The 12,138-nt window shown below is 37.7% G+C and overlaps 1 protein-coding gene across 4 annotated transcripts in view; it reads right to left on the reverse strand.

Annotated features, from left to right (window-relative positions):
- Window positions 1-12,138, reverse strand: part of CAMKK1 (calcium/calmodulin dependent protein kinase kinase 1) — a 293,477-nt gene that overhangs the window by 15,600 nt on the left and 265,739 nt on the right. For 3 of the 4 annotated variants that reach the window (XM_075194965.1, XM_075194966.1, XM_075194967.1), the window contains exons 15-16: window positions 9,871-9,971; window positions 3,797-3,838 (exon numbers count right to left, since the gene is read on the reverse strand). In XM_075194965.1, coding sequence (XP_075051066.1) covers window positions 3,797-3,838; window positions 9,871-9,971 — 143 coding nt within the window. The remainder of the gene's footprint in view (window positions 1-3,796; window positions 3,839-9,870; window positions 9,972-12,138) is intronic. The other variant, XM_075194968.1, reaches the window with a different exon arrangement.

Here is a 12,138-nt window from a genome sequence, read left to right on the forward strand (position 1 = left end):
GGAATGGAGATTGTGAACCAGGCTTCCTCGTCCAACATCAGTGCCTGACCTCATAAATGCTCTACAGAATGAATGGGCACAAATTCCCACAGAAACACTCCAACATCTTGTGGAAAGCCTTCCAAGAAGAGTGGAAGTTGGAATCGCTGCAAAAGGGGGGACTAACTCCATATTAAAGTATATGAATTTGAATGCAATGTCATTACAGTCCCTGTTGGTCAAGTGTCCGAATACTTTTGTCCATATAGTGTATATCAGGTGAAGGAACACGACTTCATGGGCCCCATATAAAAATTTGGGGGTGGGCCTGAAGAATCATTTCTGAGCCTTCAGGCCGACATTTTGCTCTATAAAAGCAGAGCAGGAGCCTTTTGAGCTTGCGCAAGTCTTGCATATGTGTAGTGAAGCCCATTCACCTCTAGGCTCTGTAGTGGCCTCAGTTCCAGCGGTACTGTATGATATTAGAGATTTTGGAATATTTAATGAATACTTCTCACTATTTTATGCCCGCCAATCATCATATACTACACTGAAAAATATTACTAATATGGATGAAAACAGGATGTATGCAGGTGGGTAATCTGACTTGGACGAGTAAAGCATTTACTGAAAGGGCTGACATGTTATGCAATGACATACCTCCCAACTGTTTTGATATAGGTGGGGCAGTCCCGATTTGCGGGCTCTGTCCTGCCATCCTGATCAAAACAGCTTTGTCCCATGGGTAGGAAATCTGGGAGTTGTGGTCTGTTCACAGGTGCTCTGCATATCAGAGCAGCGGTGAATGGGTACCATCCACTGGTGTGCACGGCAATGAATGATATATGAGGCATACTAGCACTTTAAAAGCGCCAAGCACACCTCCAGTGGTGTGACCACACCCCCATTGCAATAGGTCACACCCCTTGTCTCAATTGAAGAAGAAGCAAGGTTGGGAGGTACACTATGGGATTATCCAGAAGTCTATATCTCTGAATTATCAGGTGTTATTCTTTTTAGAATCATCCACAAAGCTCATTCAGCTAATGATAAGAAATAGTTAATTTTGCTAAAAGCAGAAATGTAGGGACTATATTTTAAAAACTGTCATAAAAGAAAAAAAGAAAAAAACAACAAAACTTGTGTAACAGGTGGTTTTTTTTTTTATTGACTGCATTTTTTACAATGTAGACCCTGTATTTAGGACTGATTTAGTATAATGTTAGCTTGTATCTTATGTGAAGTAAGTCTTCACTTAGGGAATATTTGGAGAAGACTGGAAGGTCTTTTGTACCCTCTAATTTCAAGTTGTTTTTTGTGATTTGATGCTGGTTGATGGTAGATATGCTATACCATTACCCAGAAGTATACTGAATTATCAGGGTTTTGTTTTAGAATCTTCCACAAAGCTCACTCAGCTAATGATGTAAGAAAGAATGTTATTTTACTAAAAGCAGAAATATAGGGACTATATTGTAGGGGCCTCCTGCCACATTAATTTGCATAGAGGAGCAACGCAGACATGCTACTCTCCCTGGGAACTGCATGCAGAGGCAGATATTCAAAAGGCATCTGTGCTGCTGCTCTGAATGTTGCCCCCTGCACAGTCACCCATGCTACGCTACCAATTATCGCTAGCATTTTATGGCAGTGGACCCCATTAGTTTGTTATGCCTCCAGTTGTGTGAAGATCCCGGTGTAGTGGGTGCCCCGCTTGTATTTCATCTCTGGCCTCATTTTTGCAAAAGGTTTTCACTATGTTAAAAAAAAAAAAAATGAAGTTGGTAAATTGCATTTTTTGGTGTTTTTCTTTGTGCTTCAGAAAATCACTAAAAACTAATGAAAAAAGATCTTGTGTTAAGGTCCATATTCGCTAATAATGTTTTTAGGCCACATCCAGACAAACATTTATTTTGTCATACATTTGAAAACAGTATATTCCTCATGCCACATTGAGATGCATGAAAAATGAATCCGTCCTCATTTTTCAAACTTTGAACTAGAGCATTTTAAAAGAAAAATGTGCATTGTTCCCTTGCTTTTTTTTTTTTCAAAAATGCACTAAAAATATTCTGTGTGGATGTAGCATATACATTATATGCCTTTTTTGCCTCAGAAATGAATTAAAAATTACAAGAAAGTAGTCAACTTGTTTTGACAATAATCATGGAGTGAAACTGCTTAAGTAATGACCATTGATCTCACCTCAGAAATGCTTATAAAGATCTACTAGTTTTTGAAATGCCTAAAAATGGCTAAAAATAGTGGTTTAAAAACAAATTGCATTGCTAAATGTGTGCTTATATAATGCTTCTTGTTATATTAATTGCCCCAAGCAGATGCAAAAGTCATCCCATTGTGCATTCCTTGGAGATAAAGTGTTGGCCCATGTTACAATCTCCGCCCCTGGAAGCTAATTTAAATATGTTATCCTGCAACACAAAATCTTGTTTTTGCATGCAGCGATCTTTTATATGCCTATCCTACATTCAGAAGGATATCACTGAACCCCCAAGCTTTTCCCAACAGAAGGAGCAGAATTTTTCACCCCTTTCCCTAACTTATTTCTATTACCCTCCGGGAGATTCTGGTGGGGAGATGAAGCATAGATATGGTGGGGACGAGGCATTGCAAATCCCGTGATCTGCTCTACCACCCCCCTCCCTGACGAAATTACGTGAAGGCAGGATTATGTGAGGGCTAAATGCCGCGATTTGCAACGAAACGCGTTATGGCGGCCCCCATCCAGCCACTTCACTAGGAAGCGGGCAAGATGCAGGAGAACGGCCTAATCTCCAGGATACCTACCCAGAATTTGAGAGTCTCCCGGAAATTCAAGGAGAATGGTCAAGTATGCATCATCTGATCTTACCCTGTGTAACCTAGCACAACAGAGCAAAAAACATGATTCCAGAAAACAGAATTTGTGCAGCTGCACACCTACATTATTGAGACTTTATGAATCACTTTACCAGAGCTTTGCCTGATTAAATTCATCCCACAAACTGTTTTTTGCCATATATATATATATATATATATATATATATATATATATATATATATATATATATATATATATATATATATATATGTATATATATATACACACATTAGCTGTGGTGACTTCTTGTAAGTCTATCACTTTAGCCAATGTTTGTGTTTATTAGCAGCTTACTTGGAGGCTCTGAGTAATACCAGAGCCCCTACTATCACAGCAGACAAATAAACACATTATGCTTCCCTGTACCTATACCAGAGCTCAGTGACATAAAATTTAAGCTACAGCAAAAAAAAAAAAAAACATAAAATCAGAGCAGCAGCATTGTTATAGGATACAAGATAATTTGAGAGCACACTACTAATTAAGGAAAAAAAAAGGAAACATGAGATGGCAGCTTGGAGAAAGACATGTACGGAGGAAACTGATTTGATTAAGCAAGCTGAAAATTACAGAAGGGATGCGGAATGGTATCAGCAGGTTTTGGGGGTTTAGGAAAAAAGATAAACACGCCATAGCATTAGTAGGCTGGGGATGTGTTAAGTTGCACAATGCTGGTTAATATTATGTATCATAAATTGTGATTTGCGTTGTAGCTGTCCTCATGGTCCCCTACTAAAATCAAACAGAAAAAGCAAACATTTCTCAGCATTGGTAACAAAACCACATTTAGGGAGAACTAACACTTTTTAGCAAGGAGAGGGCTAGTAAAAAATTGGTTAATTTGGATGGTGGGTGTTACACTATACGTACAGTAGTGAGGACTGAAGACACACTCAACACGTCAGTGTAATCAAGGGGGCATAACACAGAAATTACCTTAAGTGTGGATGCAATTTTAAAGATGATTTAAACTGGCACCTGTTCCAAGATGAAACAATGGATACAAAACAAAAAGAAAAGAATCAGTAATAAAATTTCTTAAAAATAAAATATGCAAAGATTTCTTTTGTAAATGACAGCATACAGAATGTAATTTTAACTATATTTTACTGTATGTATAGTGCATAAATTTAAGCTAGCCAGGAAATAATATCCACTTGCATCTATGGGGGAGAATACATTTGAAACGCATTACATTTTATTAAGAAACGAAAGCCAACACAATCCAGTAATTGAAAACAGATCTATAAAAACAATACTATTCCATTGTGTATGTTACAACACTACAGCATTGTGCAAGTTTTTTTTAAAGCATATAGCATTTATATATTTTTGAACAGTACAAAGACAGGTGACAATCTAGATATTACATGCTGTTTCCATGACAACATATCAGACACCCCATCATTCCTTATATATATGAGGAAATTAACTTGAGATGCATGTATTCAATACAATATGCGTCTAAGCTATCTACCAATAACAGAGAGAGAAGACAAAAATAATAAGTAAGGTACAAAGTTTTACATGTCTGTAAAAAAACATACGGCACAATGAAAGGGATGTGTTAAAAGATGTACAAATTCTGCCTTTTTTGCTTCCATGCCACTTTTCTGATTAAATTGATTGTCATGTGTTTGGGCAGCATGGTGGCTTAGGGGTTAGCACTTCTGCCTCACAGTGCTGTGGTCAGGAGTTCAATTCCCAATAATGGCCTTATCTGTGTGGAGTTTGTATGTTCTCCCCGTGTTGCGTGGGTTTCCAAGTGCTCTGATTTCCTACCACACTCCAAATACATACTGGTAGGTTAATTGGCTGCTAACAAATTGCCCATAGTCTCTCTCGGTGTGTGTCTGTGTGTGTCTGTGTGTGTGTGTGTGTGTGTGTGTGTGTGTGTGTGTGTTAGGGGATTTAGATTGTAAGCTCCAGGGAGCTTATAATTCCAGCGCTGCGGAATTAGTGGCGCTATATAAATAAATAGATGATTATGATGTTTGTGCACCAGCTCCAAGGAAAATAAATTTATGGAGTTTGTTTGTTCTCTCTTATTTCCATAGGATTGCAAAAATTGTAGTCAATATGCCTTTACATGTTAGCATTAACGTAAGAAATGTAAGATTGGTGGGCTTGCATTTAGCACAAGAGCGCTCTTAAATTATTGCACATGGATGGAAAAAGAAAAATGATGGAGTGGGAAGAAGAATTAATTTACCTATTTGAACAGTGTATATGTGAAGGCATTCCTCTAATTATCTGATGTCCTTGTGATAAGATCTCCATGATCAGTCTAAACATGCCAAACAGACCAGCACAACTGGGCTATGCCTCATCTCACCTGGCCTAGATAATATCTAGATGAACATTTTACATAAACTGTATTCTAATTGTTATCCCTTTTATTTTCCCTCCTCCAATTATTGTAACAGAAGAGAATGAACAAATCCATACAGTTCAATTTGAAATCCCAGTCTTCGGTATTCTTTATTGAAATGTCAAAACTAGTAGGAGACAATTCTAGATACAGCACAGTGGCCTAGTGGTTAGCACTTAGGCCTCACAGTGCTGGGGTCATGGGTTCAATTCCCGACCATGGCCTTATCTGTGAGGAGTTTGTATGTTCTCCCCGTGTTTGCGTGGGTTTCCTCCGGGTGCTCCGGTTTCCTCCCACACTCCAAAAACATACTGGTAGGTTAATTGGCTGCTAACAAACTTGACCCTAGTCTCTCTGTCTGTGTGTATGTTAGGAAATTTAGACTGTAAGCTCCAATGGGGCAGGGACAGATGTGAGTGAGTTCTCTCATTGAATGAGTACAGCCCTGTGGAATCAGTGGCGCTATATAAATAAATGGTGATGATGATGATATTACAACATTATATAAAGTCAGTGCCAGGCTCTTCTCCAAAGCCTTCAGACGTAAGGCTGCACATGAAAAGTGTTAGTGAATCACCCCCTTAGGGGTATGACTATTAGGGTAGCAAACAAGGAAAACAATGTTCGTGGACATGAACACGAGTTGAGGAAGGGTGTTGACCCAAAGCGTTGTGTTCCTTCTACCTTAAACAACATATCTAAGTCTTTGAACCACATTCCGTGTATTTACAAAGCTATTAGGTGGTCATGGCACTCAGACTGTTTGTTTGCCTGTCCTCTCATGAATTGCCTGATTAAGTAGTGAGACTTTAGGTTGTGTTGAGTTAAAACTCCATAGGCTGATTGGTTAGCTCAATGGGGGCTGCATACATTCAGTGATGCACATTTAGGGGCTGATAAGTCTCTAGAACTGCAAAATGCCAATGAAACACATTCTCTATAGCTATAGCTCTTACTAACTCCTCAGCTTTTCATTGACACTCACACAAAAGCATTACTCCTTGGATAAATATTTTCCCAGAAGATAAATATGTAAAACACAGAATTCTTTGTCAATTGGCATCTTCCAATTATAATGAATATTACTCAGAAAGGATTACAACTAGCATCCACAATGTATTGGTCAATGTTAGTTAGAACCACACTTATTCAGATACTGTATCATGAATTTGCCCTGATCCATGTCTTCATAACCAGCATCAAATCACAAAAAAGCAACTTTAAATTAAAGGATACAAAAGACCGTCCAATCTTCTCCAAATATTCCCTGACAACATAAAGATTTCCTTCACACAGGATACAAGCTAAGATTGTACTACCACACATCTCTGAGACTTTGATTTTCCTAAATTCATGGTCCTTCTCTTAGAAGATTTTTTAATAGTGTTTATGAAATGAAGTAACAACTTGCACTATAGTTTGTGCTAGTCTGCCCATTAGTTAATATACAAAGTAAAGTGTTTATTCCTAGATTTTCATGGGAATCAGAATTAGAGTATACATGAAGAGCAAACACACACAAACTAACTGTAATGTGCAACTGTATTTCTTTGACATCCTGGTATCTTTATATTTCTCTTTAATATATACAAAGGATTTGAACACTGCCCATCTCTGGATTTTGAAACTTGTATACTCACTTTGTTTAAAACCATTTGTGAAGCTGGTCCACCAAGTTCAACCTTTCATAAACTAATTGGGTTGTTCCACGTGGCATCCAATGCCACAGGGTGCACTTAAGCCTTGCAATGGCAAAAAAATCATCTATAACCACATAAATGGCAAAGTCCTGTAATAGTTATAGCTACAGACAATATTTCATATATAAAAGTTACATATTCCATTTTAAACTGTTAGTAAGTTTGCCCCGACCACCTTACGCAGAAAAGAAGTCCACTACTTAAGCACCCCAACATAAAGAACCCTACCTTTGCTCTTGGTGAAATAGTCTTATAATATGCAAATCTAAAAATCAAAAATGTGAGTTCATCTGAAAGATCAAAAGTGCCATTATATTCTGCTCTAGAAAAGAAACAATCGAGCTAGAGCATGTTCTGTATAAAAGTGTCTAGGGCAATGCCCAATCTTGGAGGTCACATTGGGAGATCATACTCATCTGAAGGTGCAATGATAATACTTGATTAAACATGAGATTAGCGATAAGGATGACATTGTTAGATATTCTCCACGTGGACATAAATGTGTACACAGCTCCAAAGCAAAGGTGTGGCCATCCCATGTAGTGGGTGTGGTTATGTTCCATGACACTCCCCTATAACACCCACCCACTCTTGTACAACACATTCACATGCATATTTCTTGCCTACCTTCCAAGCACCTCCTCAGCAGCACCTAGACAGCCTGTCTCCCAATCAGAGTGAAGGGGAAGGATGCCAGATCTCACTCTGGTTGCTGGAGTGAGGACTGGAAGTCCTTTTCCTTCCCACTTTCGCTAGCCACAGAGAGGCCAGTTACAATCTGAGACAGATACAGAGGTCCCGGGGCAGAAATACTGCAGTATTATTTCTGTCCTGATGTGACAGTTCTCTCTGTATTTGTTCTGCTTCCCACAAGCTACAAAAAAATGGTCCATATGCACCCATGGGTCAAGTATTGTGCATCAGTGGTCTAGTGAAAGGGGTGGAGCTTCGACCAATGGTTAAGTGCCTACAGATGCCAAAGAGTTAAACCCATCCTTTACCATAAGTATCTGAAAGGTTTCAGTTGATCAATACAGCTGAAATAAAATGAGTTCCTTGCATTACTTGTGCAGAACCCTCTTTCCATTTATTGTACCAATTACACTTATGTGGAATATGTTAGTACTATATAGAAACTTATGTAGTCGATGACACCACCACCAACAATGTAATATAAAATCACAGGTCTAGCGCAGCAAATATTTATAATTAAATGTAACTTAGCAAAGGTATAAAAAGCTACTAAATGACCATCCATATTTGTAAAACAATGGGCCTGACACTTTTCTTTGCCATAGCATGAGATTAGAGGATAAATGCAAAAATTTCAAAGCATAGTAGCTAAAAAATGTACTCACCCCATTTGTCATTTTACATCATGGACTTATAATAAATTTATTCTGTAAATCTTACCACTGATCAGCACAAAATGTTATATAGCTAAACAACAACTCTTTCATAGTCCATGTGCATAATAATTAACAATGACTTCCAAAATAGACTAAAATTGTATTTAATAGTATGTAGTGATTTTTATAGACAGTAATAGCAATCATATATTCCTGTTACTGCAGAGTGCGATTCATCAGCAGCAGCTATAGTTACTGTTTGCCCTAGTGCCTAGACCAGATTTTTTTAGGCAGAGTACAATACAGTGTGAGAAAAGTGAAATTAGAAAAAACATGTCCCTGAAATGTCTTACAAAATTAGATTGAAGCAGCAGATTATGATGCACTGAACATCAATGCCTCCCATCATTTTTGATTCTATGAAAAATGAATTGACATTTGATGATCAAAATGCCTACGCTGCTGGTGTTGGGGAATATAAGATATATTCTGCAGTCAGTGATTGCAGTGTTTGTCTGGAGACTAATTATTGTAGGTGGAAGCTAAATGCAAAACAATTTATTACTGAAAATGACAGCGAGAATATGGAAGTGGCACTAGGTTCCATCCAATAAGGTGACCTTTCAGCACAAAAAAAAATTAAAAGAAAAAAATCTTCACTTTCAAGAAACCAAAAGGTTCAAACAAACACTGGCTGGGGGCTGCTACAAGAAGCAGATTGTGGAACATTTGGGTCGTGGTGGCATCATGTTTCCACTGTGATAACAGATGGTAAGTGAAGGTAGATGTGAACATTGTGGCCGCCCTCCAAATATTTCCCTTGCTTGGTCCAACTGTTGAAAATATTAGAATGCAAAAATGTGTTTCATGCAAAAGAAAAAGAAGCTTCTATGAAATTAATGAAATGTAACCATATGGAAAAAAAAAAAAAAGAATTTAAAAAATTTCCTCCACAAACAATTTGCAACTTTGTATATTATTGCAAATTAGCGAACCCATATTGTGTAGTTGATTTGCAGTTGGCAATGGACACACACAAGAACAACAAGTGTTAGAACTCATAGAATTGGGGTCATGTTACTAGACTCGCAAATTTATGCTGTAAAAAGCCACAATTCTCAATTTGAAAGTTTGAATTCTACAGCACTATATTGATTTCTGAAGTCTCATGGTGGTAATTGAGTTCAAAGGTAGAATGTCAATTTACACCCATCCCTGATCCATTGTGTTTGAGTGACTCAAACATCAACAAGGTAAGAAGCTTAATGTTAAAGATAAAATAGCAGATTTGTATCCAACCTAACCTTAATGTATAAGCTAGACAAGCTTGCGAGATAGACAACATAGCGACATTTCATACTGGTCCATTCCGTGGAGTGATGAAGAAAAAGCAGAACTCAAAAGATGGTATCACCAGAATTTGTACCTCTGCAAAATTGTCTATTTTTCTGTGAAACTCGACAAGCTCCTGCCTTAGTAGGCAACTTGTATGTTCATAAATATTAAAACATTACAAGGTGTAGATCAAATTAGACTAACTGGTGTAACCAGCATAATGATGTAAAAACCTATTTTCTGTTGTTAACTTACATTAAAAGGTTTCCTGGGGCAGACATTGATCTTTCTTCTCTCCTTGTACATTCAAATGGATTTCCAAATGAGCGCTTCCTCAACATTGCTTTTACTAAAATCTACAAGACAAAAATAGAGTCAATACAAGAACATGTATGCAGCTACAGGAACATGTATGAAACTACAGGAACATAAAGGGATTCATTCAATATTAATACATATGTGACAAACACACAGACTAACTTAGATTAACAAAAGAGTCAATATCTTTGTATGTATGGTATTTCTGGTTGCACAGCTCTAAGTTTCCACTGAATTTAAGGGATCCTAGCAGGATCTTTCCATAAGAACCCACATCATAGATACACCAATATGCCAAGTACCTCTTTGTGTATATATACACAAGATCTGCAAAATGTGCCAGTGGACCACTATCACACTGAATGTTGGTGTGAATGCTGACCTGTAAAAGCAGGCACAATTGCCAATATATAAATGTGTTGCACCATGTAAATCTGGCTTTTTGTAAATAACCCCCACAGTGTGCAGATCTATATATGTATATTTGCACCCATTTTTGTAGAACTGTACATACATAGGTGTGTCCCCATTAATCAAATTCATGGTTCATCCAAGACGGTACTTTCCAATATATAAATATAAATTATATATATTTAATTTTTAATCAAGTATTTTTGTTGGTACTTTAAAACATAACACAAAAAAATCACAAACATACTACATATATTGCAAAGTTGGCCAGATATACCAGATAGATACTAAGGATGTGCACCGGCGACTTTTGAGGTCTCGTGTTTTGTGTTTTGGATCCGGATTTTCGTTATTTTTGAGGTTCGGATTTGTCTCGCAAAACACTTGACGAAAGGTCTCGGTTCGGATTTAAGGTATTGGATTCGGATTTTTTTTGAAAAAAACATAAAAAGTTTAAAAATCAAGTTTTTGGGCTTATTTTCACTCCTAGGCTATTATTAACCTCAATAACATTCAATAACAAGCATTTCCACTAATTTACAGTGTATTCTGAATCTGAACACCTCACAATATAGTTATTAGTCCAAAACGTTGCAACAAGGTATCTTTCTGGACTGCGTAGAGGAGTGGGTCACCACAATATATATTAAAAACCCTGAACTTTTATGATTCGCACCAATAATTGTACCTGGACTGCGTAGAGGAGTGGGTCACCACAATATATTAAAAACCCTGAACTTTTATGAATCGCACCAATAAATGTACCTGGACTGCGTAGAGGAGTGGGTCACCACAATATATATAATAAGAAAACCATCAACTGGTTTGATTCGCACCAATAAATGTACCTGGACTGCGTAGAGGAGTGGGTCACCACAATATCTTAAAAACCCTGAACTTTTATGAATCGCACCAATAAATGTACCTGGACTGCGTAGAGGAGTGGGTCACCACAATATATATAATAAGAAAACCATCAACTGGTTTGATTCGCACCAATAAATGTACCTGGACTGCGTAGAGGAGTGGGTCACCACAATATCTTAAAAACCCTGAACTTTTATGAATCGCACCAATAAATGTACCTGGACTGCGTAGAGGAGTGGGTCACCACAATATATTAAAAACCCTGAACTTTTATGAATCGCACCAATAAATGTACCTGGACTGCGTAGAGGAGTGGGTCACCACAATATATATAATAAGAAAACCATCAACTTGTTTGATTCGCACCAATAAATGTACCTGGACTGCGTAGAGGAGTGGGTCACCACAATATATTAAAAACCCTGAACTTTTATGAATCGCACCAATAAATGTACCTGGACTGCGTAGAGGAGTGGGTCACCACAATATATATAATAAGAAAACCATCAACTGGTTTGATTCGCACCAATAAATGTACCTGGACTGCGTAGAGGAGTGGGTCACCACAATATCTTAAAAACCCTGAACTTTTATGAATCGCACCAATAAATGTACCTGGACTGCGTAGAGGAGTGGGTCACCACAATATATTAAAAACCCTGAACTTTTATGAATCGCACCAATAAATGTACCTGGACTGCGTAGAGGAGTGGGTCACCACAATATATATAATAAGAAAACCATCAACTTGTTTGATTCGCACCAATAAATGTACCTGGACTGCGTAGAGGAGTGGGTCACCACAATATATTAAAAACCCTGAACTTTTATGAATCGCACCAATAAATGTACCTGGACTGCGTAGAGGAGTGGGTCACCACAATATATATAATAAGAAAACCATCAACTGGTTTGATTCGCACCAAT

Source organism: Mixophyes fleayi, chromosome 2 (genome assembly GCF_038048845.1).
Source record: "Mixophyes fleayi isolate aMixFle1 chromosome 2, aMixFle1.hap1, whole genome shotgun sequence".
Taxonomy (NCBI): Eukaryota; Metazoa; Chordata; class Amphibia; order Anura; family Limnodynastidae; genus Mixophyes; species Mixophyes fleayi.